Source organism: Diadema setosum, chromosome 8 (genome assembly GCF_964275005.1).
Source record: "Diadema setosum chromosome 8, eeDiaSeto1, whole genome shotgun sequence".
NCBI lineage: Eukaryota > Metazoa > Echinodermata > Echinoidea > Diadematoida > Diadematidae > Diadema > Diadema setosum.
Window position 1 is genome coordinate 19409481 of NC_092692.1, and position 22542 is coordinate 19432022.

Here is a 22542-nt window from a genome sequence, read left to right on the forward strand (position 1 = left end):
TCTCTGGTGAAAGTTTGCGTCATGAGGTCAAAGGTCAAAGGTCAAAAGGTCAGGGTCAAATACATGAAATTTCACTATTTTCACCATATCTATTGAATGCCTGAAGATATTTTCTTGAAACTTAGCGTATACATGTATTACCCAATTAAGATTCTCTGGTGAAAGTTTGGGTCATGAGGTCAAAGGTCAAAGGTCAAAAGGTCAAGTAGAAATATCAAAACTTCTTTTTTTTCTCCGTGCCTTGGAAAATTGTTCAAGGTATCTTCATGGAACATAGTATATACATGTACTGACTGGAAGTGATTATCTAGAGAATGTAGGGTTCATGGGTCAAAGGTCAAGTGCAACACTTCAAAATTTTACTATTTCCCTCATATTTATGCAATGCCAGCAGAGTTATTATTTTTTTACACTTGGTGTATGCATGTGTAACCTAATAGAAATTCTCTGGAAAGTTTTTTTTTCTTCTTCTTTTTTTGCCTCAAAGGTCAAAAGGTCAAAGATCAAGTGAAAGTGCTGAACTAACTTTTTCCTCCAGATCTCGAAGTGGCTCAAGTTATCTTGAAACTTAGTACATATTATGCATGTTTTACCTGAAAGTGATTATCTTATGAATTTTAGGGTCAAGGGCCAGATGAAAATGGTAACAATTTACTATTCAATTCAGAAATTGCACTTTTTCTCCACACCTGTACCTTGAAAATTACTCAATGCCTAAATGTATGAATGGGTCAAAGTCAAGTTAAAGTCCTTAAATCCCTAGATACATGCTCTCCTATTCATCCAATTAAACCTAGGTCAAGGAAGGTGAACATTCAACACATTTGTGACAAACTTGTCATTTCAATATTTTGCCAATTTTGTGAAAATGTAATCACACATTGTCCACATGTACTATCTAGACCTATTGGGAAAATCATGCATTATGGCGGAGGCATACCAGTCGCCAAAGCGACATTTCTAGTTTTCTTTTATTCTGTTAGTGATTTGCCAGAAAAGAAGGAGAAAATGGAATAAGTGTTTTGCTGACAAAAGCGATGGTGGTGGTTGATCTGCCAAGCTTTACATCTTAAACGTGTAGCAAGGAACTGTATGCACTGTGTAAACAGAAACTGACTTTGAAATGTAATTTATGTAGCTTATCTCGAGGCATGCCATTGCAGCTGATTATACCGCAGTCCCGACTGGTGGAGTATGAACCCTGAATGGATATTTTTGAACTTGGTAACATGAAGCAGTTCTTTAACTTGGATCCAGGCTTAAGCTTATTCCCTTTGTATTTTTCACACTACAGACAAGGGATCCAAAGAACCTTCAAAGAAATTCAGCATTCTTATGTCTAAAAATTGAATCGTTTAAAGGGGTTATTATATGCTGTTGAGCCCTAAGCATGTACAGTCAACCTCACCCAAGTCTAATCTATTTGGACTGAAGAAAAAATCTTTGACTTAGAGAGAAAATTTGATGTATGGGGAATTAAAATCAATAAAATATACATGTGTATATAAAGAAGAGGACTTAAAGGAGACCTCCGGATGATTTTCAGATTTTTACATTTGAATAACTATAAATTAGTTATACTGAGGACAGAGTTTCAGAATTTGTGATGATTGGGATGAAGAATAAGAATATTTTCAAAATTTAGAACAAATTGCAATGAACAAGGATGATGACATGGCAGAGTCACCAAAAGAATGCATGAGTTGGGGCTCAAGGAAGCGGAACAAAAGAAGAAGGCATGCATAGATTATACACAGGTGAACTCGCAAGCAAGCGGTATTGTAATGGAATTACACTGCTACATTTCTGAAATATGTGAACCTCCTATGTCATCATCCTTGTTCAGTGTAATTTGTTTGAGGTTTTTCAAAGTACTGTTTCTCTGCTCAAGAACCAAAATGAATTCCAGAGATTTATGCATGGAGTTGTCGATTTTTGTACTACATGATGTGAAATTATGAAAATCGTCTGGAATGTCCCTTTAAAAGGACTTTCGACTTGTGTGGGGTCAACTTGAGCAAGGTTGACTGTACATAGCTCAGTGGTAACACATGCAGATTTTTGCCTGTTATGACCATCACTGAGAGTACATTGAAGAAATTTGTTTTGAAAGAAAAAAAAATGGCATAAGTAGAAACTGCCAGTTAGGAAAATGTCTTCTAGACAAAAGAACCCTGATACAAATTACAGCAGTATGTGTGCATGGTAGCAGTCATTTACTGTGTTATTGTACTTTGAAATAAAACCTACATGCTTGTGGACGTAGAGTACCAACCTTCACACTGCTAGGCGGAGGTCTATTGAAACATTTCTTCGATCTCATTAACTTTTAATTCTTCTGCTTTGTTTCATTTCAGTGTGGTCTACATTCAAAACAATTCACTTTGTGACAGCTTCAATATTTTGTGGCTAGACCTTATTCACAACTACAATGTAGATCATTGTGGTTGTATTTATTGTGGCGAAACTTTACGAAGCCAGCATTCATCATCAAAATATATTGTGTTGATTTTGAAAATGTAAAATGATTTTATGAAGACAAGCTGTGTACCTGCACCTATCTGCTGGCAGATAGATCAAACAATATAAAAGAAGGAAATTAGGTGTTAACATTCGATCGCAAAATCAAAGACAATTGTGAAGTTGACGTAAATCATGTGTAAAGCTAGATATCCATTGCAAAGTAATGTCCAGTTACATGAAAACAGTGCTTGTGTAAAACCTTAACTGAACCTGCTGGACTGCTCCATACAATGCTGGAGCTGAGGTGTGGGATATTTTGTGAGTACACTTGTTGTAATATGTAAATAGAGTGTACATACATAGTTTTTACGTGACATGACAGAATAAAAATCAAGCGCCTTCAAAGATTCTTGGAATTTTACAATGCTTTTTCGTCTCTTTTAATCACCAGGCATTGATATTTGTTTCGATGATTTTTAACAAAAGTACAACACAAGAAACGAATGACACATGAATTATGATTCAGACTAATCTTCTTGTATCGCATCTGGTAACAAGCTATCGGCATGACAAAAGCTAATAGAAAAATGAAACAAGACATGAACATGACACATAAATTACATGAAGACAAAGAAAAGCGACTTTACATACAGTTAATTCTCTGTACATATTTACAACCACAGAATTCACTCCCTCTGTCAAAATGGCTGCTTGGTTAAAACAATTTTGCAGCAAGGGATGCCAGTGGACAAAGTTTCAGGAAAACAAAATGAATATTACTGATGCATGGGTGTTTCTATTTACATGTACCATTCTGGTTTGCAGTTGACAAAAGCAACAAAACAACCACTTGATTGTTGGCCACTTGATACAGATGTGCAGTGACTGGCATACATATACGGTTTAGATGGAAGCAAATTATTTGTGCTTGCTATATGTGCATGTGTATGAATGCCATGTTTGCCTGACAATTTAGTACACATTGCTGAGTTTTACCAAACATCTGGAAGTTTGATCCATACACAAACATTTAATTTAAAAAAAAAAAAAAAAAGGCATGAAAAGACCAATCACATAGAATATTCATATGTATTAAATCATTGGACATCATATCGGATGGGATGCCTGAAAGTGCCAAAAATCTTCACAATTTGTTGTATGTACGGGGAACATCATTACATCGAGCTACTTGAGACCATTGACATGCTCTTGTTATTTTGGGTATTTTGTTATATAAAGGATAAAAAACAAATGCATATCATAGGAATGGAACCTGCAAAATTACCTGGTTATACAGTGCACTCCCATTATAAAGAACATGGTTATCATGAAATTGCGCTCACAATGAAGTAAAAATTTGGGCCCCAACATCATCAGTTCTATATTATTTTATTGTTTATTTGTTCAGTTATGACAAAATTTCCATTTAATGACAGAAAACAGCCAGTCCTGAGGACTGCGTTATAATGGGAGTCAACTGTATCAGGTATCCCTTAAGATATCTGACCTCAATATGATCAGGTTCTACTGTATTCAAATAATGCCAGTTGCGGAAAGTCAGAATCATCAGGTTTGTTAGGTAGCACTTACAAATTCAATCTCTCCTTTAATAAACCGCAGTGTATATTGATATTGAAGACTGCTATTTCGGTTTCACAGCACAGACAATGAGATCAACTGCAATCACATTACAAAACAAAGAAGTATTATAACCATCGTCAATCAACAGCGAGACAGCATTCCAGGAATGGTTACTTTCTGTGTGTGGGCCACTTTACTGCAATGTCGGGGGGGGGGGGGGGGGGGGGGAACACAGACTCCATTTTCTGCTAAAAGAAAGAATGAATAATTACACTATGAGGTGGAGGCATAAGACAAGAGATCCTTAAAAATTTTAATTTGAGAGGAAGCATTGTAAACATCACCATGTGAGATCTTCCTATTGTGATCCCTGAACAATTGCAGGGCACAGTGATTGGTTTTATTGTTTGAAATGCTCCATTATGCGCAGGCTGTTTGCACTGCTATAAAATGCAACTTGCGAAACCTTGCTGCACACTGAATAATTTTGGACAATCAACCTGTAAGAACCAAAAATTTTCACAAATTTTGCAAGGAGCCAAGATTCGCGAAATTAAAATGCACACAAAAGTTTATTTCATGTATTGCCAGAGGCAATTCGCAAATATTTCATGCCGCGAAAAAGGGTGTTGACTCCAGTTTGCGAAAATTTCTTGCCTCAAATATTTCTGGTTTTACAGTATAGTGTCATACTGCATAAGACTTTCAAGTCTGCATCATCAAAATTATGCTTTGTGCACTTTATCTGTCTATGTCTCACCTTCTTAAAAGCCATTTAATATTTTATAGGTCAGTTTTTGCATACAAATAATACTAAAGTCACACTCAGCTAGGCAGATTACTACCTGCTCATTACTAAAACTCTGCAACACCAAAGCCACTATGATATCTCTTACATACAGAAGAAAATAGCCTCGGAATATCTTTAAAGATTATATTAACTGTACCAGGTGTAGATGACTTTATTAAGTACAGAGATTATACAATGTGCATGGGATCTATAACCTGTCCATGTGCTCCTCTGAAATTTGGACACAGCACAGAACAATTTAGCCTACCATTCAAGCCATTATACATGTGTGGAAGAAGCATGTTATTTATTACACAGTAAGCTCACTCAATGCAACTGCAGTCAAGTTTCATACAACTGTAATCCTTCGCATAATTGATATCTAATACTTGAATCTCCTAATTTGCATATCTTTTCAACCTACTAGAATATTGGCGCACGGCCAGATCTACTGGAGTGATGCACAGACAGCAGATACGTAGCACATACGCTGCATAACTTTGTAAATACATTGTAGTGGCATGGGTTATTTACGACTTTCGATGAAAGTGACAGTCAAGAACAAGTGTGGGGCAAAGTTCATCACAACAAAAGTTGTATTGGCTGGAAATTGCATCCGAATGCTGTCAGCTGAATCCCAGACAAAAACTATACTGTGCAGGACCACTTATGGGATATTTAGAGTACAGTTAAAGGGATCGTATAGTTTTGGTTAAGACCTAATTTCAGGTTTCTAACATTTTTTTTTTTTTTTGTGAGATAATGAGAAACCTAATAAAATGAAATATGAAAGAGCATGTAATTCTTCAAGGAATTCAACATTTATTTGATGAAAATTTGGTTTTGAAATGGCTGAGATATCTAAAAAAGAGCGATTCTAATAAAGTGTAGTTTGCAGGCACAAACCCTTGTTGGTCGCATAGGAGTCTGCATGCGCCAAGACTAATACACGCACCACTACACTGCAGCCTCCCTTTGTTGGGAGAAGCTTCAACACAGGGCCTATGGGACAGTGCCAAAGTGGTGCAAGTAGTAGTCTTGGCGCAGACTCCTTTACGACCAACAAGGGTTTGTGCCTGCAAACTAAATAAAGTGTGGGACTCACACTTTATTACGACAGCTTTGTTTTACTTTGTTTGAGAATGCTTCAGTCATTCCAAACCCGATTTTCATCAAATAAACTTTGAATTCCTCTTAAAATAGTATGCTCTGTACTATATCATGTGTTTTCTTGGTATCTAGAAATAAGTTAAAAGCCCAATTCTCATCTCCACCAATACTGTACCATCCCTTTAATCACCACATTGCTGTCAAATAACTGTAGACACCATGCTTCATTCTATCTTTCTTTCTTTTTTCTTCCACATAGGTTTCATATCTACATGCGTTCTGCTCGTGATATAGTAATGGCAGTTTTGATAAAACTTTTGAGAGGAGAATAAATGAGTTGTCAAGGTGAGAAGAGTTCAAAACTTCCCCATGGACCAGCAGGGTGCAAGTCAGGGGGAAAAAAAAAAAATATCATTTGATGAACCCTGTGAATCCATCATGCAAAAGTTCACATGGACAAACTACCCTAACAAAGCACTTTTCTGGAAGAGTTTGATTGTGGTTTCAGAGCAAATTGCCCAACCTGCTGCCCAAGAGGATTATTCCAGTTATGAGGGCCCGATTCACACTACATTTTAAATCTTCTTCCCATATCTTATATCCCTACAAGAGCACACATTTTCTTTCTTTCTTTCTTTTTTTTTTTTTTAAATGAATACAACTCATAACCTTGTTGGTAAATTAACAATGTCACGAACCCAACTTGTGATTTGAATACCTTGTGTTGCTCCAATAATACCTGTTGGCAGTTTAGCATATCCTTTATATGGGAGAAGCGGGTACAATCTGTATAATGGGTGCTCCAACACAATATCACATGATCGATTCACTGTACACAGGCTTGACAATTTTAGATAGATACCAGATGGGGAGGACTCTGGGACATCAAGGGTCTGAAATGACAGCACGAAAATGAAACAAAATTTGCGCCGACCTTACGTACCGGTAAGCAAGAAAGGTGACGTGCCTTTGTCTCTCTCTTCCTACACTTGGCATGGTAAGCCATGTCAACAAGGTAGGTCTACACTTCTCAAGGAAATGTATGCCATATGTGCCATATATCTCATGAGTATGATATTTCCCAAATTGGGACTTGTACGACCATTTCTCAAGGTTGACTTCACCAACGAGAAGCAAAGTGAAGGAATAAGAAACAAAGTGATATCCCTTTCAAGAGGAAGATTTAGTGATTCCCTACCTTGGGGACTAAATACAAGGCATTCACGTTATGGGTTGCAGAATTTTAGCAGGTTGTTCATTTCACCATTATCGGTCCACTTCCGAAATTTGCGATAAATAAAAACAAAGTGATGTCAATATACCACGTATACAGTATGGGGACATTAACAACATAAACATGGTCGAAATCTCTGTGAAGTATTGCAGAAGGTTAAACATATGGCAGTATTCCAAATACCCTTTGAAGACAGAAGACCTTTTGTTCCTTACATATCTAATCCTCAAAACAGAGAACAGAGTGCTAGTAATGTTCAGCACTGAGTATGAGGTGCGAAACTCGACTCCAAATGCCACCAGGCATGGCTCACGTTTTATCCTTTTCCCCCCATAAACTCACATTGAAAATTTCTTTTATGTACTGTAACGTGATACAACAAATCATATCGGATTAACTGGAACGGGCATGATTGTGGCAGACAAGGAAGAAAAAAGGCATAGCACTGTCTGTGATATCGCTTAATGCATTCACTATGTTGATGATTAGAGACATGATATATATGCAACTCATGTGTCAAAACTGTGGATCCTCCTCATCCTCCCCCCCCCCCCAGTATTTTGGTAAAGTATCTTGAAAGCAAGAAATAGACAAGATGCTGCAATCAATTAGCTGGCAGGTGTTTGCTGACACAGGTAGCAAAGTAATGACCTCAGAGCATTTGTTTTCATCTGCATCATTACCAAGCCGCCCTTGTAATGGAATGCATACAGGCACAACAACAACAACAAAGTTGTGTTATCCATCCATTGCATTAATGTATAATCTGTCTGAAACAAAAACAAAAAAAAAAACAAACAAACAAAAATCAAATTTGGTTCTCTTCTGTAACATGGTCATTTTCAATTTCTCATATGTCTTTACATGAACACACAGAATATTACATCTCCAAGAAACGAAATGCACAGTAGCACTTCATCCTCTTATGACCTTATCATGGTCATCTTTCTCTCTGATGGTCCACATTCTACAACTCCGTAGACATGAAACATATGCACTTGAATCACTTTCAACAACATCATACACAATACAAAACAGAAATGATTCTCTCAGTACTGAATTACTTCTTATATCTGTCATTCATCTCTCGGCAGATTGGGGGATGTGTTAAAAGTTTAGTGTTAAAAGCATCTTGTGAGAAGGGACCATGCCATACACACCAAGCATGTTCTTTGGAACACGGTGTACACAGGTGTTGAGATTGATTAAACACCTGTAGGCTCATAGCAACCACCTGCCTGCCTACATAGCAAAGCTTTACACTCTCTTCTACACTGCTATCACATTTGCTTGACACTTGCTTGGTTATGTGGGTGGCTTGTAACAATCAGAAATGTGGATTTCTTCACTGGAATTTCCACAAGGGGAAGGGTAAGTGTGAAAAGCTGGCTGGGGACTTAACCAGGTCATCAGAGACTGCTTTGGAACCCACTGTAGCTTCTGTATTCAAAACCAAGATTTGTTGCAGTTAATTGCCAGTAAACTGGTACTGGGCTGTAAATATATAAGATATTGAAATCTTCTTCAGGGCGTACACATGCACACATTTGGGATATCAAAACCCAGTCCCAAAGAACAGTGGCATGGGGGTGGGGCATGCTGATCATGACTGAATAAATATAATGTAGGATGGCACTCCACATGAATGGGCACAAACTCCTCAGACTGTACAAAGTCTGTAGTCAAACCCACCCAAGAGTACAGTGCATGGAAAGGGGACAAAAAACGAAAATCAATTCAGATAACAACGAAGCAATGATTTTGCAAGATGAAACATTTTTCTACCTTTTTTCAATTTGACATACAAAATGCCCTTTAACGCACTCAAATTCAAACACTGTACCATGTAAAAACAAACAATAAACAAAACGATGGTAACACAATCAATACAGCTTTCCACAATTACTTGCATCGTCAAGAAAGCAGTGATCACTATCATATCCCTTCCTCAGTCACATGAAAAAAAAAACAATATGCAAAGAAATACAAACGAGAGGATCAAATACAAGATGCTTCGATAATAGGCTGTAGTGTCCAAGAAATGTTTTCTCCTGCCTCCCGGGAGCCCGGAGAGATTAGGTTTCGCCTCTCATCTTGACTTTCTTGTCCTGCACACAGAGAAGAAATAGATGGAGAACCACACGGATAAGGGCATTACATTATTTCATTACAGGACCTATGCAATGAAAATGCATGTTGACTTGTACTGATTCAAATACACTGATCATCACTTCTGTGACCAAAGGAATATCTAAATATGTGCCATCTATTTCATAATAATCTTTCTGTGAGTGCGGTTTTCAGATTACTTGGATACACCTTTCCCTCTCCCCCCCCCCCCCAAAAAAAAAAAAATAATAATAATAATGATTAAAAAAACCCAAACAAACCAAGATTCTGTCAATGGTACATCTATCAATCACTGGTAAAACACTAATTAACAAAAGATACTGGAATGCACTTTACCCTACACTGAGCATGCATGTATGTTTTCCTGCAATCTCTTTTAATTTTAATTAGTAATACAGAAACATGGAGATCTGGCAAAAGTGGCAACTAATAAACTGATGTCGCACACACCTTCTGGAGTATGCTTACCTTGTGTTTAGGACAGGTCATGGAGAAGTTATCCAGATGCATTTGGCATTCTATGTGGTAGAGAGAAGGAATGAAGGGAAAACAAGACATACGTAGTGAGTACTTGTATACTACAAATTTATGATGCCACTGACATAACAGTGCTTACAAAGTGCTACAAATAAAGAGCTGAATATGGGGCCTTTTACTCATCTTCTCCGCAACACAGAGAAGAAAAAACAGTGCAGTACCTTTGTTGACAACTGACAGAAGTGGGTTTTTGATTTGACTAAACTTATGTGATGCTGATTTCATCATCTTTAGAAGCACAATGAAGACAAGATTCCTCAAAATAATGGACAAGAAAATGGATAGGCATTATCAAAACTATAAAGTGCAAACTGTATGGCCAATAAAAATGCATGGTAGTCTTTAGTAATTGTAACATTTGAATTAGCGCTTCTAAAGTAACCAATAACTGAAACACGATCTACCATATTCAGGCCCTCAAGCAGTATAACATCACAATCTCACAGTAAATTCCACTGTGGTTTTAAACAAAAAAATTCTTGTCCACACAAATGAATAAAAAAAACAGAAGGAAATGATTGCAACTCTGCACTTTGTCTGGATAATCCATCAAATGTTGATGTCAAATCAAGATGCTAATGTCACAATTACACTAATCTTACCAAAATTTTATCCTAGAAAACTAAATGGGCACTGCACTTCGACTAACACCAACAGAATTTTCATAAATGGATATTGTGGTAATGTGTTGGCTCAAGCATTGGACATGGACATTTGGTCAAAGGGTCAAGGCTTCATGCTAACACTTGACCACAAGTCATTCATTAAGCTATTATTTTTCAAATGCATTTTATTATTATTTTTATTTAATTGTATTAGATTATAAGAGAAAACTGAATGGTTTTCCATCATTCTTTAATTCTGTGAAATTGGCATTCAGTAATCTCAAAATCATATTCTAACAAACTTTATCTACAGTGCCCTCTGATTTACAACACACAAAATTATAATGAAATTTCAAATACCAGTAAGAATCAGGTCCCAAAATTCTTATGTATACTGGAAATCTGTATAAATCTTATCTGTTCAGCTATGATGAAATTTTGATATGATGAAAGAAAGCTGCTGATCCCGAGGACTTTGTTATAACGGGGGTTGCTTGTACCAACCAATAACTGCTTGGATGAGGCTCCATATTGTGACAGGGAAAGGGGCCAGCAAGATTGAAAACTAAACGAATCAGAGCAAATATTCGACAAGACTGCATCACACACACACTGACCTGATTCCATAGCACACAGGTAATGGTAGACTTGCTTGCATCCTTTGCTCAGGCAGCCGATGGATGCCCCAGGGTCCCGACACAGATTGCATTTCTACAAGGGGGAATTGGAAATGAGATTGATATGGAATACCTTGAAAGTAGTAAGAAAAATTTTGTGTGAGAAAAGACAACACAATATCAAAGAGAAATCTCTCGAAGATGATTTACTTAATCATCACGTGCCCGGCAGAAGGGCCCTAGCACGGTAACTTGAATATTACGCTAAGGCGCTTCTGCCGGGCACACTATGTTATATTCAATATTCATCATTACAGCACCTGTAACTAAACTAGACTACTGTTTCTACAGAATTATACTGCTGCAAATTTGCCTGTGTGATTACAGGAGAGCTATGTTTTATTCATCACTGAATACAGATCAGCCTTCTCAACATTTTTTTTTTTTTTAGTTCAAAGAGAAAAAAAAAAGGAAATCAAAGAATACTTTGTGCATACACCTAGTACCTCTATACAGTCAAACAATTTATCAACAACATCACAAATCTTATTGCCAAAAACCTGGAATATTACATAGTCCACATAATGTTCGGAAATGTGTGGTCATTTTCAACCTAGATATAGGCTAATTCAGTATCTTATTAAGATGGGGTACACATTGAAGTAACAAAGAAACTTCAATGCAAAAGAAAAGTATCTTATTTTGTTAGGTGTATGTGATAAAAGTAGGTTAACCACTGTCTTTGACTTCTACAAGTACAGTGACATAGGCTGCTGCCACGATACATCAGCTAACACACACGTCTGAGCCTCTGTATGATGTCTCCAGCTAACGATAAACACCAGCTAAGTCTCCTTTACCTTAGTTGCTGCTGCCTTAACAGCCTCATGGATGCCGTAGAGCGTCCCATGTAGGAAGAAGACTCCCTGTGCCCAGACTGCGCACTCTTCGTGCACCCACAACTCTGGCACCTCATCCTCGCTGTCACTCTGACTCCACTGCGACAGCCGCCTCTTGCCCCTGGATAGGGACATCTCCTCCATGTAAGTGTTGATTTGCCGCCACTTGCGAATCTTTGCAGGATTGGCTTGCTTTGCCAGGAGGGACTTTCCCCGCTGGCTCCGCCCTTTTAGTGAATGACTCTTGTCTGAAGTTGATGCACCAGCACCGACTCCCCTAGAACCAAGGTGTGACTTTCGAGGATCGCTTCCTCTGCCTCTCTCGTGTCGCATACCACTTTCTTTTTGTGAGCAGGAGGCAGTGCTCCCCGGAGGATGGTAGGGTCCATACAAGTCCCCAAGAACACCGAAGTTGGCAGGGTTGCCACAGAGCGAACACACCCACAGTCCGGTGGGACTGCGTGGCTCTGAAGCCAGAACAGCCGCCTGGCCAGCAGGGCCTTCCGCTAGCACACTTTGACGCTTTACCTGCTTTACCTTCTTTTTGCTTCCTTTTGCTTGCTCTTCCTCAGTGCCTGGTGAATTCACCACCTGACTGGAAATGATAGAGTCAATGCTAGTTCCCTGCACCCTCACAATGGGCCCGCGAGCGACAGCAGGGGTTACTTCAGCCTTGCCTTTCACCATCGGTTTGCTTTGCTTAGACTTAGTCGCTTCCTCCTCTGCATTGTTTTCTGCGGCACTTTTCTTTTTCTTAGTGTACTTTCGCTTAGGCTTGGCCTCCTCGCCATCTTTCTTAGGCTTGTTCTTTGTGCCCGGTGGTCTGCCCCGCCTCTTTTTCAGAGGAAGAGAGTCATCTCCAGTGCTGCTCTCACCCTCTTCTGGTTGCTTTCGCTTTGAGGTTGGGGTAGTGGTTGGAGTTTCATTCGCTGGAGTAGGTGGTGACACTGTTTTCTCACTGAGCTCACTGTGTGTCGAGGGCGGGGTCTCTGGCTTGGCTGGCTGACTTTCTGAGGAATGCTTTGGGTCTGTACTTTCCTTTTGGCACTTGGTTTCAGGTGGAGCACAAGGTTCTCCTAGTTTTTTGTGTGGTTCTCCTGTGTTTTTGTGTCCTTCCTGGACATTTTGTGTGTCTTTGGTTTGATCAGTGTTTTTGGTTTTTGTCTGCCTTGCCTTTGGTGGCTTAAAGGGCACACTACTCTCACTGTTTGTGCCATTTGTGGAGCCAACATCGTTCTCCTGTGATGTGTCCGTCCTCCCATTTGGGTTGGTACTGACCTTTCCACAATTTGCTTTTGTCACTCTTTTCACTGAACTGTCCTTTTCACTGGAGTTTTCTGCTGGCCCATTGACAGTACTATCTTTTCTCTCTGGCATTTCATCTTTTTCTCCAACTCCATTAGCTAGTCTTCCCTCCACTTTGTCTGTACTGTTAACTTTTTCACAAATAACTTGAGTCCTTTTCTCATTAGAAGCATGTGAGGGGTTAAGACTAGTGGCAACTGTTCTATTGACCTCCAAAGATCCATTGGTTTGACTATCATGAAGCATTGAGCTGTTATCTGACACTATTTGATCTAACGACTCTTTGGCATTTGATTCGCCAAGCACAGCAACCATTTCTTCCAAACGAGGCAAATGTCCTGGGTCAGACACTTTCGTGTGCCCGCTGTTATTTCTGGATCGTTCAGTGCCTTGCCTGGATTTCTGGTTCCACTGGTCCCCTGATGGTTTGGAGTGTACAAGCTCTACATACTGCCCTCTGCCGTCTGTCTGGTCAACTGGTCTAACTTTAGGAGATGGCAGTGGATACAGCTGTTGCGGCTGCTGTCCTGGTGGTTGTGGGTATGGACGGTGAACACCAGCAGAGCCAGGAGACTTGGACCGTGAATGGGGCATCGCCGGCACATGGTCAATGGAATTGCCTGGAAGTGTCGGTACGCTCTGGGCGCGGGAAGATGTGGGAGACATCTGGGAGGCAAAGGGCACAGGGGAACTGGCTGGGAGACTTTTGGGGCTGTGGAGATTTCCCCCTGGCCGCATACTGCTTGGGGAAGCCAGTGGCGGAGAAGCATGGTTCATGTGATTGTGCGGTGAGGTCGGTGAGGTAGGAAAGCCAAATGGGGTGGTGGATCGATTTGCTGGTGAGCTTTGGCTGTGCGGATACATCCCTGGCCCATGCATCATAATCGGGGAGGGTATCGTTGGCCCGGCACTTGCTGATCTTGGGTAGCTATGTCCGTGCCCATTGGAACTTCCCATTGAGCTAGAATTGGACATCTGACGCTGGTAAGGGCTGCCCATGCCCCCAGAGTAATTGGCACCAGGTGGGGAGAAACCGCTGTTGAGCGGTGAACTTGGATGTCCATGTCCAAAGTAACTTTGAGAGCTTGGCCCCGAAGAATACTGGCTGGCATACCCTGAAAGAGTCTGTGAGGCAGGACCAAAGTTATTGGCAAGACGCTGTTGTTGTTGCTGCTGCTGTTGATGCTGTTGCTGCTGCTGCTGGTGGTCACCACTGCCTGGCATACTGGACATGCCCTGCTGAGGATAGCCGCTCGAGTTCTGGCCCAGCACATCAAAATCCTCTGTCAGGGCTCGCATCATGGGGCCCATCTTGGAATGGTCCAAGTCGTTGACAGGGAATGACGGGTCCTGTTGCATAGACGGCCCTTGGCTGCGGCCGTAGAAGTATTGGTTCTGGGGATCCATGGCTGCACACATGTAGATCACATCAGGATTGCCCTTGGATCTGTGGAGTCAAGTAAAAAGAGGACAGCGAGTAAAGAGATTAATTGCTTTGACTGACTTGCACTGATGACATGTATTCGATAATCAAGTTCTGGCATTCCATAATCAGGGGGAAAAATACTACCCTGCATGTTACCTTTTAAATGCAAACAACTGAAACTCTATGAATTATTAATTGCCCATTGTCAAAATGAAAGATGAACAGCTCTCAATAATGCATGCACTAATAAGTTGCAAGAGGATATAACCACGGGGCTAAGTGATGTTACTAAATAAAGAACTGTGCGCATCTGACAAGCTATAGTTATGTACCTCAACAACACATATCAAGTGCTTGAGAGGCATAATGAAAGCATGACTCTCTCTATTACTAATTACAGAAAAAAAAGTGCATCCACATATTACTGTGCACATATGTGTGCAAGACAGAGTGCAAATATGTACAGCGCCTGAATATGGCAGACCCCATATAAGGTTCAGGCTCTAGTTCCGATGATTTTGACAAGTTCAACTTGGTAATTATAAGCAGTAGTACCAGCAACATACGTCTCAAGGTCATGTTCACTTAATGAGCTAACCTGTACACTGGACAAGCTATCCCCTGGATAAAATCTGTAAAGTTATTGACAGTTATGATGTGGTAGTCTGCCCTTCAGACCAACATTATCAGCCGTTGTTTAAAGCGACATTCTCGTAAACATGTACTGTGCACATTGCACACGGTATGATAGTTACCAAAAATAACCAGTGATTTGTCAATAGTGGTACAGTGTATATTCTAATGCTATACAATTTCTCTGATAAAACACTCAAATATTTCATGAACATTAAGTTCGTGACCATCATTTACTAGTAGTCATGAAGGACTTAGTTTACACTGAAGGGCCTTGAACATGTACATTGGAAAATGATAATCATGACACTTTACATGAAATTATAGTAGAGTTTGAATAGTCATAAGGTGTAATTGTGGCCAATCAACTATGTAGTTTCATAACTTCGAATGTAAAATCACAAGCTACTACCAGTACTTTGGTGGCAAATTCTTTTCTGTCAAGATATCAAGACACACAAAATGTATTAAACATACCTATTTTGTGTAATTAAGACATTAAAATTCCCTCAATTTTCCCTATCTCAGTCTCATCTACAGACAGCTACCTCCATTTACATTGACAGTGATGGCAAGGGGAAGGTCTGAAGAGCACTTGTCTCATAGCCTTGTGATATCAGAAATTTAATAGGATTTGAATTGAATTGAACTGAAACAGCCCTGGGCTTATGAGAGTCACTAGCTGGCAGATCCCGATTGTAAATTTTGAATTGATTACGATTCATTTTTCAATGTTCATCAACCTGCCTATCTCCCACTGAGCAGGCATGGTGGTCTTACCAGTACACAGCTTTCTGTGCTCAACCTGATATCACGATGGCTGAATAAATGCAATATTTGTTAATCACATCCATCAAACAATGTAGAGATATCTACATATTTATCAAACAGACTGGGTATAAGACTATTAGTGGGATAGAGGTGTTTAGTCTGGATGATGGTAGCTAATATGACTCTACTCTGTTTCATATCAACTGGCCTGTCACTTTATCTTGTCCTCTGATACCCAAGGAAGCAATCACTGATCTAGTCATGTTGCCTGGATATGTGTACAACACGTACATGTTTGAATTGACATTGAGATACCAAATATTACAAATTACTGAATAAACAGGCCTTGAAAATGTGTGCATATGGCATGGGTAGGACTAAGACAATACTCCTAGACATAACATTTTTGTTGCCAGCTGATCGATGTAATAACATTGTGTGTAATCAAAACAGAATTCAGTTATAGCTGTACTCCTTTGTCCTACATATATACATTCAATAACATCCATTCTACTGTGAAAAACAAAGAGTTAGTTCCTGCCCCCATACACTACAGAAGGATAAGTGAGTGGACACTGACTTCCGAAATGAATGAATAAACAAACTGTAAAAGTGGATATTTTTGCGCAACTTATTTTTCACGCTCAGCCGGGTAAGACGAGTTTCGCGTGTTTTTAATTCTGCGGAATGAAGACATAAACTACTAGAACATATGGCAGGCAAAAATATTCCCATGCTTTTATTTTCACGCTAGTTTCTGGCTGCACGAAAAGCCAGAAAATTGCAACAACGCAAAAAAAAAAGACTTTTACAGATTTAATCAATTAATTGATATAAAGACAGACAAAAAGGAAGACATCATCCTCTGGCTCATGGGGCATGAAATGGTCAGCAAGCCATCAGCAGCTCGATTGGAGATCAAAATTAAGAAACAACCAAACACACAAGAATGGAATCCATTCACATGAAGCAAAAAGCTTATTTACGTTTATTTATTTAAGATATATTGCAATGGGCATATTCTATTTGTCTCACTTGCAGAAACATAGACAGATCCCTTAATACTTAGATGAAAATCTGAATAGTTAGCGTGATTATCTTGTCTTTTTGTGTCAGAGTCTACTTGATATGCCTGGGTATGAAAGCGAAAATACTGTCTCAATTACATTTTGCTGTTGCTGTTGTTGCATTTGGTCAGAAGTGCGTGCACGCCCCCCCCCCCCCTTCCCCCCAAAAAGAAATCATACTATTTCAGCTATTAACAGTACATAAGCATGTACGTACATATATGCTACAATGTGTGTGTGTGTGTGCGCATGAGTACAGTCTGCACAAAGTATCTAGCAGGCATACTTGTGCAATAACAAGTACCCCATAATGTCCAGGTGCATGATTAGATTCTTGATGAATATTTGATGACCACTGCAGATCAAACAGATGAAATATGAGTTTGCCGGTGAAATTAACTTTCCTGAGCAAAATCCCTTTGCTGCCTGCTTGAAGCAGAATATCAGCAGGCCAGCTTTCAGTCTCAATCCCAGGTCTATGTGTATACATCACAAACCATATGGACAAACAGAATAATAGTTGGTGATCTTCCTTGCTTACAATTCCCTGCACAACATACTGTACAGTATGACTGCTTGACCTTTTGTTAGTTGGAACAACGATTTAATTGCTAAAACATATGAAGAGCTCATAAAAAAACATGATGTGATGCACATTTCCACAACTTGTTGTTCAAGATCACTTTTGATAGTATGATACAACAGCCATCAGTCAGATGAATATAAAATTACTTTGTGTACAATATTTTCATCAACTACCACACAGCTCATTTGATACGAGAATTACTCATATCTGCTCAAACAGGTTGCAAAGGCATTGTAATCCAATACTGTAAAGAGCTGTTATTTTCACATACAGATATTTTCAGGAATGCAGTCACAGTAATTCACCCTTGCTATTAAAAATAACAGGTTTTCAGTGACTTTTGCACAATATAATATTGTATAGTTTTCTTGTATTGTTCTAAGCTGGTGACATCATACACTGTAGTAGTCTTCTCATCCAGCAGTGATTGCACAGAAACTTTAAAAATTCGTAATTTTTTAACAAATTGTCCAATTTTCCTTCACTGAATGTGTTCTGGTGAAATTGCTGCATTCACTCAATTGACATGTAAAATAAGATGAACTTGGCAAATAATCTGCTCACCCAAGGTTTCCAGAGGACTGACCAACAAACCAATTGACTACACAGTCCTCTAACTCTATAACTATCAAATTTGACAATTACTTCCATATCAGAGCCTTCCTCTGCTCTTTACCCATTGAGGATGGTTTGATTTTGCTTCAACACGCACTTCCCATAGACACCTGCCCGAGTATACTTGGGACTCGTCCTCAACAGGTTAATGTAACAAAGCATACATTGCTCCCTCTTCATAAATACAGCTGCACTTTGTCAATCAATCAATTTCTGTCTATACGCATTGTTTGGCATCAGAAAACCTGTTGCTAAGATTCATGATTTGGGCAGGACTTTTGGTTTTGTTGTGAGAAATATATATAAAATTTATATTTGGGGAACCCCCATGGATGTTATCTCTCTCCTGAATGACCCAGATGTTTTGAAGTAGCCTGCACATGTACTTGATGAAGAGGGTTTAATTGAAAGAGCAGCTGTGTCACCATAGACCTGACTCCATGACATGATGGACATTCATCACATAATCCATCATTGCATGCCGCAATGACATCATCACAGTCATGAAAGGTTACAGTGCTTACATTACTGTATATGCAAATACAGCAACTGTAAGGCCCATTCACATACAGGTCATTGGTTTATGGATCATGTTTAGCACAAACATTTATATTCACATTCATGAAATTCTTCCATCGAGATGTTTTGATTGCAAATGGTTGACAACCAGTTGCAGTGAAAATCAATGTTGTATCTTACACTTGCATTTTAATACAGTAGTCAGTACCACTGTTCACACGTGTCCAAAGAAGATCATTCTGCTGCATGCATAGCACTTTTAATTCCAAAATATCATGCCTAAAGAATGACTGAGGTATAACCCTGGGCATCCTTCTGCCAGGACCTGGTGTGGTATGGTGAATCATGGGATTCAATTTTTTCCCCACGCTTGTCACACAATCCACCCAAGGCATATTTTGAGGACTTTCAAGCAAATCTGGATAAATTTTTACATTTCAAAAAAAGAGCAATATTTGAAAACCATTCATTTTGAGTATGTGAAAACAGGGCTGTAATGTATGTAATGGTAAAAAATTTGTAAAAAGTTGAAAGAGTCAAGATTGCTCATCTAAACTATTCAGGGAATGTACATACAGTTAAACTCGCATAAGTCGATCTTCTCGGGACTGAGCAAAACACATCGACTTGTGCGTAAGTCGAAAAAATCGACTTAACAACAGTTACACCATACAATGTACATGTATGTTGTCTACTACCAGGGCCGAGAGCTGGAGAGGTGGTGTGCCGCAGCACGGGTTGCCCAGCAGGGCCGCGGCTAACTTTGCATGGACAGTGCATTAGTATTGGCACAGGTCCGATTACTTTACACCCTTGTTAAACCTTGGGGAAGTGAATATGAACGATATTTGAGCAGTGATCAGTGGCTGATTCCAGTTTACCATACCGTGGCTTGAAATGCGTGTAGAGGTGTAATTCTGATTTACCCGTGCCGGTAACTTTCCCCCTACTTTCCGCTTTGAAAACTCAGCAGCTTCAGCGCGACAGGGCTGGACCAGCGGACCTCCAAACACGAAGAGAGTTCAACAATTGCATGCTATCGCTTTGAATTTTGATACTTTAGATCATTTTTTTGTCACCTGTCTGGTCGGGCTAGTTCTTATGTAAACAAAAACTGGCGTCTCGTGATTCTGACAGTGATTTATTGCACAATAAAATCTTATTCGACTTAGGCACAGTGAATTTAATGGTTTTTCCGTGAAAGTGTTCTTGGAATTTCATCGACTTAAGTGAGTATTCGACTTACAAAATTCGACTTGTGAGTGAATTAATACACGTAAGTCAATGGGGAAAAATCGGGACTTTTTAAAATCATCGACTTGCGCGATTATTCGACATATGCGATGTCGACTTAGGCGAGTTTAACTGTATATGTACAACTTGGAAAATGTCAGGGAACATTCATGAAATGATCACCTGTCAGTTTCATACACTCTAAACACCACCAATACCACCAGCATTCCAATGTTGTATTTCAACACCATCTCGCTCAGCAGCCAGCGCCAGGAATGTCAGTCTCACAGATACGGTGCAACATGAAGGCACACTCTGCTACCGACAGCAAATTACGAATGCGATGCCTGTTATTCTAGACTTTCTCACAGTGATGAAGTAGCAATGGTTCAGCACAATTATTCATTCAGTCAATACATATTGTGCAGAAATGTTGACACATGTAGAGGATGGGTATAAGAAGTTTGAAATAGATCATATTTAGCGGTGCTGGTTGAATGATGAAGATAATTTATTTGTCTCACCCATACAAGTGAGACACTCCTCGATGAAAGCAGCAACACTACCAGTAAATGACAATTAGGGCACATATGGCTGTATCATGCCAGAGCCAGGGTCGAGAAAGTCATAGGATGAATAAGAAATGATGTATTGTCTTTGTCAAATTTGTCTGGGTCTCAGGCGACTCGTGATATATAGAGCTGCAGAGCCCATACCAAGCTCACTGGCACACAGGCCAGTTCATTTCTAACATCTCGCGTAATTCAAACAATCTGAAATTGGAATGCAAAGCGACCAAAAATGAGAGATATGGAAGTAGGAATGGGGCAGGCTAATGGCTCCAGAGGAAAAAAAGACAGGGAGGGGGGATGAGGAGAGGGAAAATGGAAGGGGGAGGGAGAAGGGAAGGGGAGGATAAATGGAAGGGGGAAGGGGATGGGGAATGAGAGGGAAAATGGAAGGGGAAGAGGAGGGAGGGGGAGGTGAGGGAAAATGGAAGGGGAGGGAGAGGAGGGTAAATGGAAGGGGAGGGAGGGGAAGGTGAGGGAAAATGGAAGGGGAGGGGAAGGGGAGGGGAAGGGGAGGGGCGAGAAAATGGAAGGGGAGGGGGAATGAGAGGGAAAATGGAAGGGGAAGGGGAGGGAGGGGGAGGTGAGGGAAAATGGAATGGGAGGGAGGGGGAGGGGAGGGTAAATGGAAGGGGAGGGAGGGGAAGGTGAGGGAAAATGGAAGGGAAGGGGAAGGGGAGGGGCGAGAAAATGGAAGGGGAGGGGGAGGGGGAATGAGAGGGAAAATGGAAGGGGAAGGGGAGGGAGGGGGAGGTGAGGGAAAATGGAAGGGGAGGGAGGGGGAGGAGAGGGTAAATGGAAGGGGAGGGAGGGGAAGGTGAGGGAAAATGGAAGGGAAGGGGAAGGGGAGGGGCGAGAAAATGGAAGGGGAGGGGGAGGGGGAATGAGAGGGAAAATGGAAGGGGAAGGGGAGGGAGGGGAGGTGAGGGAAAATGGAAGGGGAGGGAGGGGGAGGGGAGGGTAAATGGAAGGGGAGGGAGGGGGAGGTGAGGGAAAATGGAAGGGGAGGGAGGGGGAGGGGAGGGTAAATGGAAGGGGAGGGAGGGGGAGGGGAGGGTAAATGGAAGGGGAAGGGGAGGGAGGGGGAGGTGAGGGAAAATGGGAGGGGAGAAGGGGAAGGGAAGGTGGCAGTGGAAAAGAAGGAGAGGGAGGGAGGGAGATATAGAATCAACATACCATTACAATGCATTAGTCTAATAGGAATCTTGCACATGGCACAGCATGGGCAGCGTGCCTCTAATGAGATCTCGGCGAGAGATGAGCGAGTGTTGAGGAATGTGTGGACTCAACCTGCGGGACAAAAATTGATCGCACTGCCAGCCAGCAGTCCTGTCTGTATTTCTGTGCACACTTGACCACAATCCCAGTCTTACATAAATGGAGCTACCATGGTACAATGCAGGCCTACAATGTAGGCCTATCTGGTCTTGAGATTGTGGTCTGCATGGAGAAATAATGTAGCAATAAAATACTATACTAGTAATGAAGCTTGAGATATGTGCGATGCAAATATGCGGCACACCAAAAACCATGTTCTGCAGTACATCACAGCTGCAAACATTGTCAATCCAGTAATAAATTGTGAAAAAAAAAATACAGGATCTACATTTCTACTTCAGGAAGAAATTACGTACTTCGAATGTACTTTTAATAGTCACAAGCAGCAAAGCAATGAAAATACAATATATTGCAAAATATGTTCAGTGTTGATCTAGATCATCTGAATCTTGGGAAGTTGTCTATAAACATAGCATTCACTGAGCATATCAAATGAGTCATCTCCTAGTCATCTATTAAACATAACTGATGTGTTTATGTTTTGTGCAATTACTAAAACAGCAAATACTTGAAT

The 22542-nt window shown here is 40.3% G+C and overlaps 1 protein-coding gene across 1 annotated transcript in view; it reads right to left on the reverse strand.

The window, feature by feature from the left end:
• Nucleotides 1–7864: 7864 nt before the first annotated feature.
• Nucleotides 7865–22542, reverse strand: part of LOC140231487 (uncharacterized) — a 31559-nt gene continuing 16881 nt past the window's right edge. The window contains exons 2-5 of the mRNA XM_072311618.1: nt 11928–14718; nt 11068–11161; nt 9777–9826; nt 7865–9286 (exon numbers count right to left, since the gene is read on the reverse strand). Of these exons, the coding sequence (XP_072167719.1) occupies nt 9254–9286; nt 9777–9826; nt 11068–11161; nt 11928–14690 (2940 nt within the window). The 5' untranslated portion in view covers nt 14691–14718 and the 3' untranslated portion in view covers nt 7865–9253. The remainder of the gene's footprint in view (nt 9287–9776; nt 9827–11067; nt 11162–11927; nt 14719–22542) is intronic.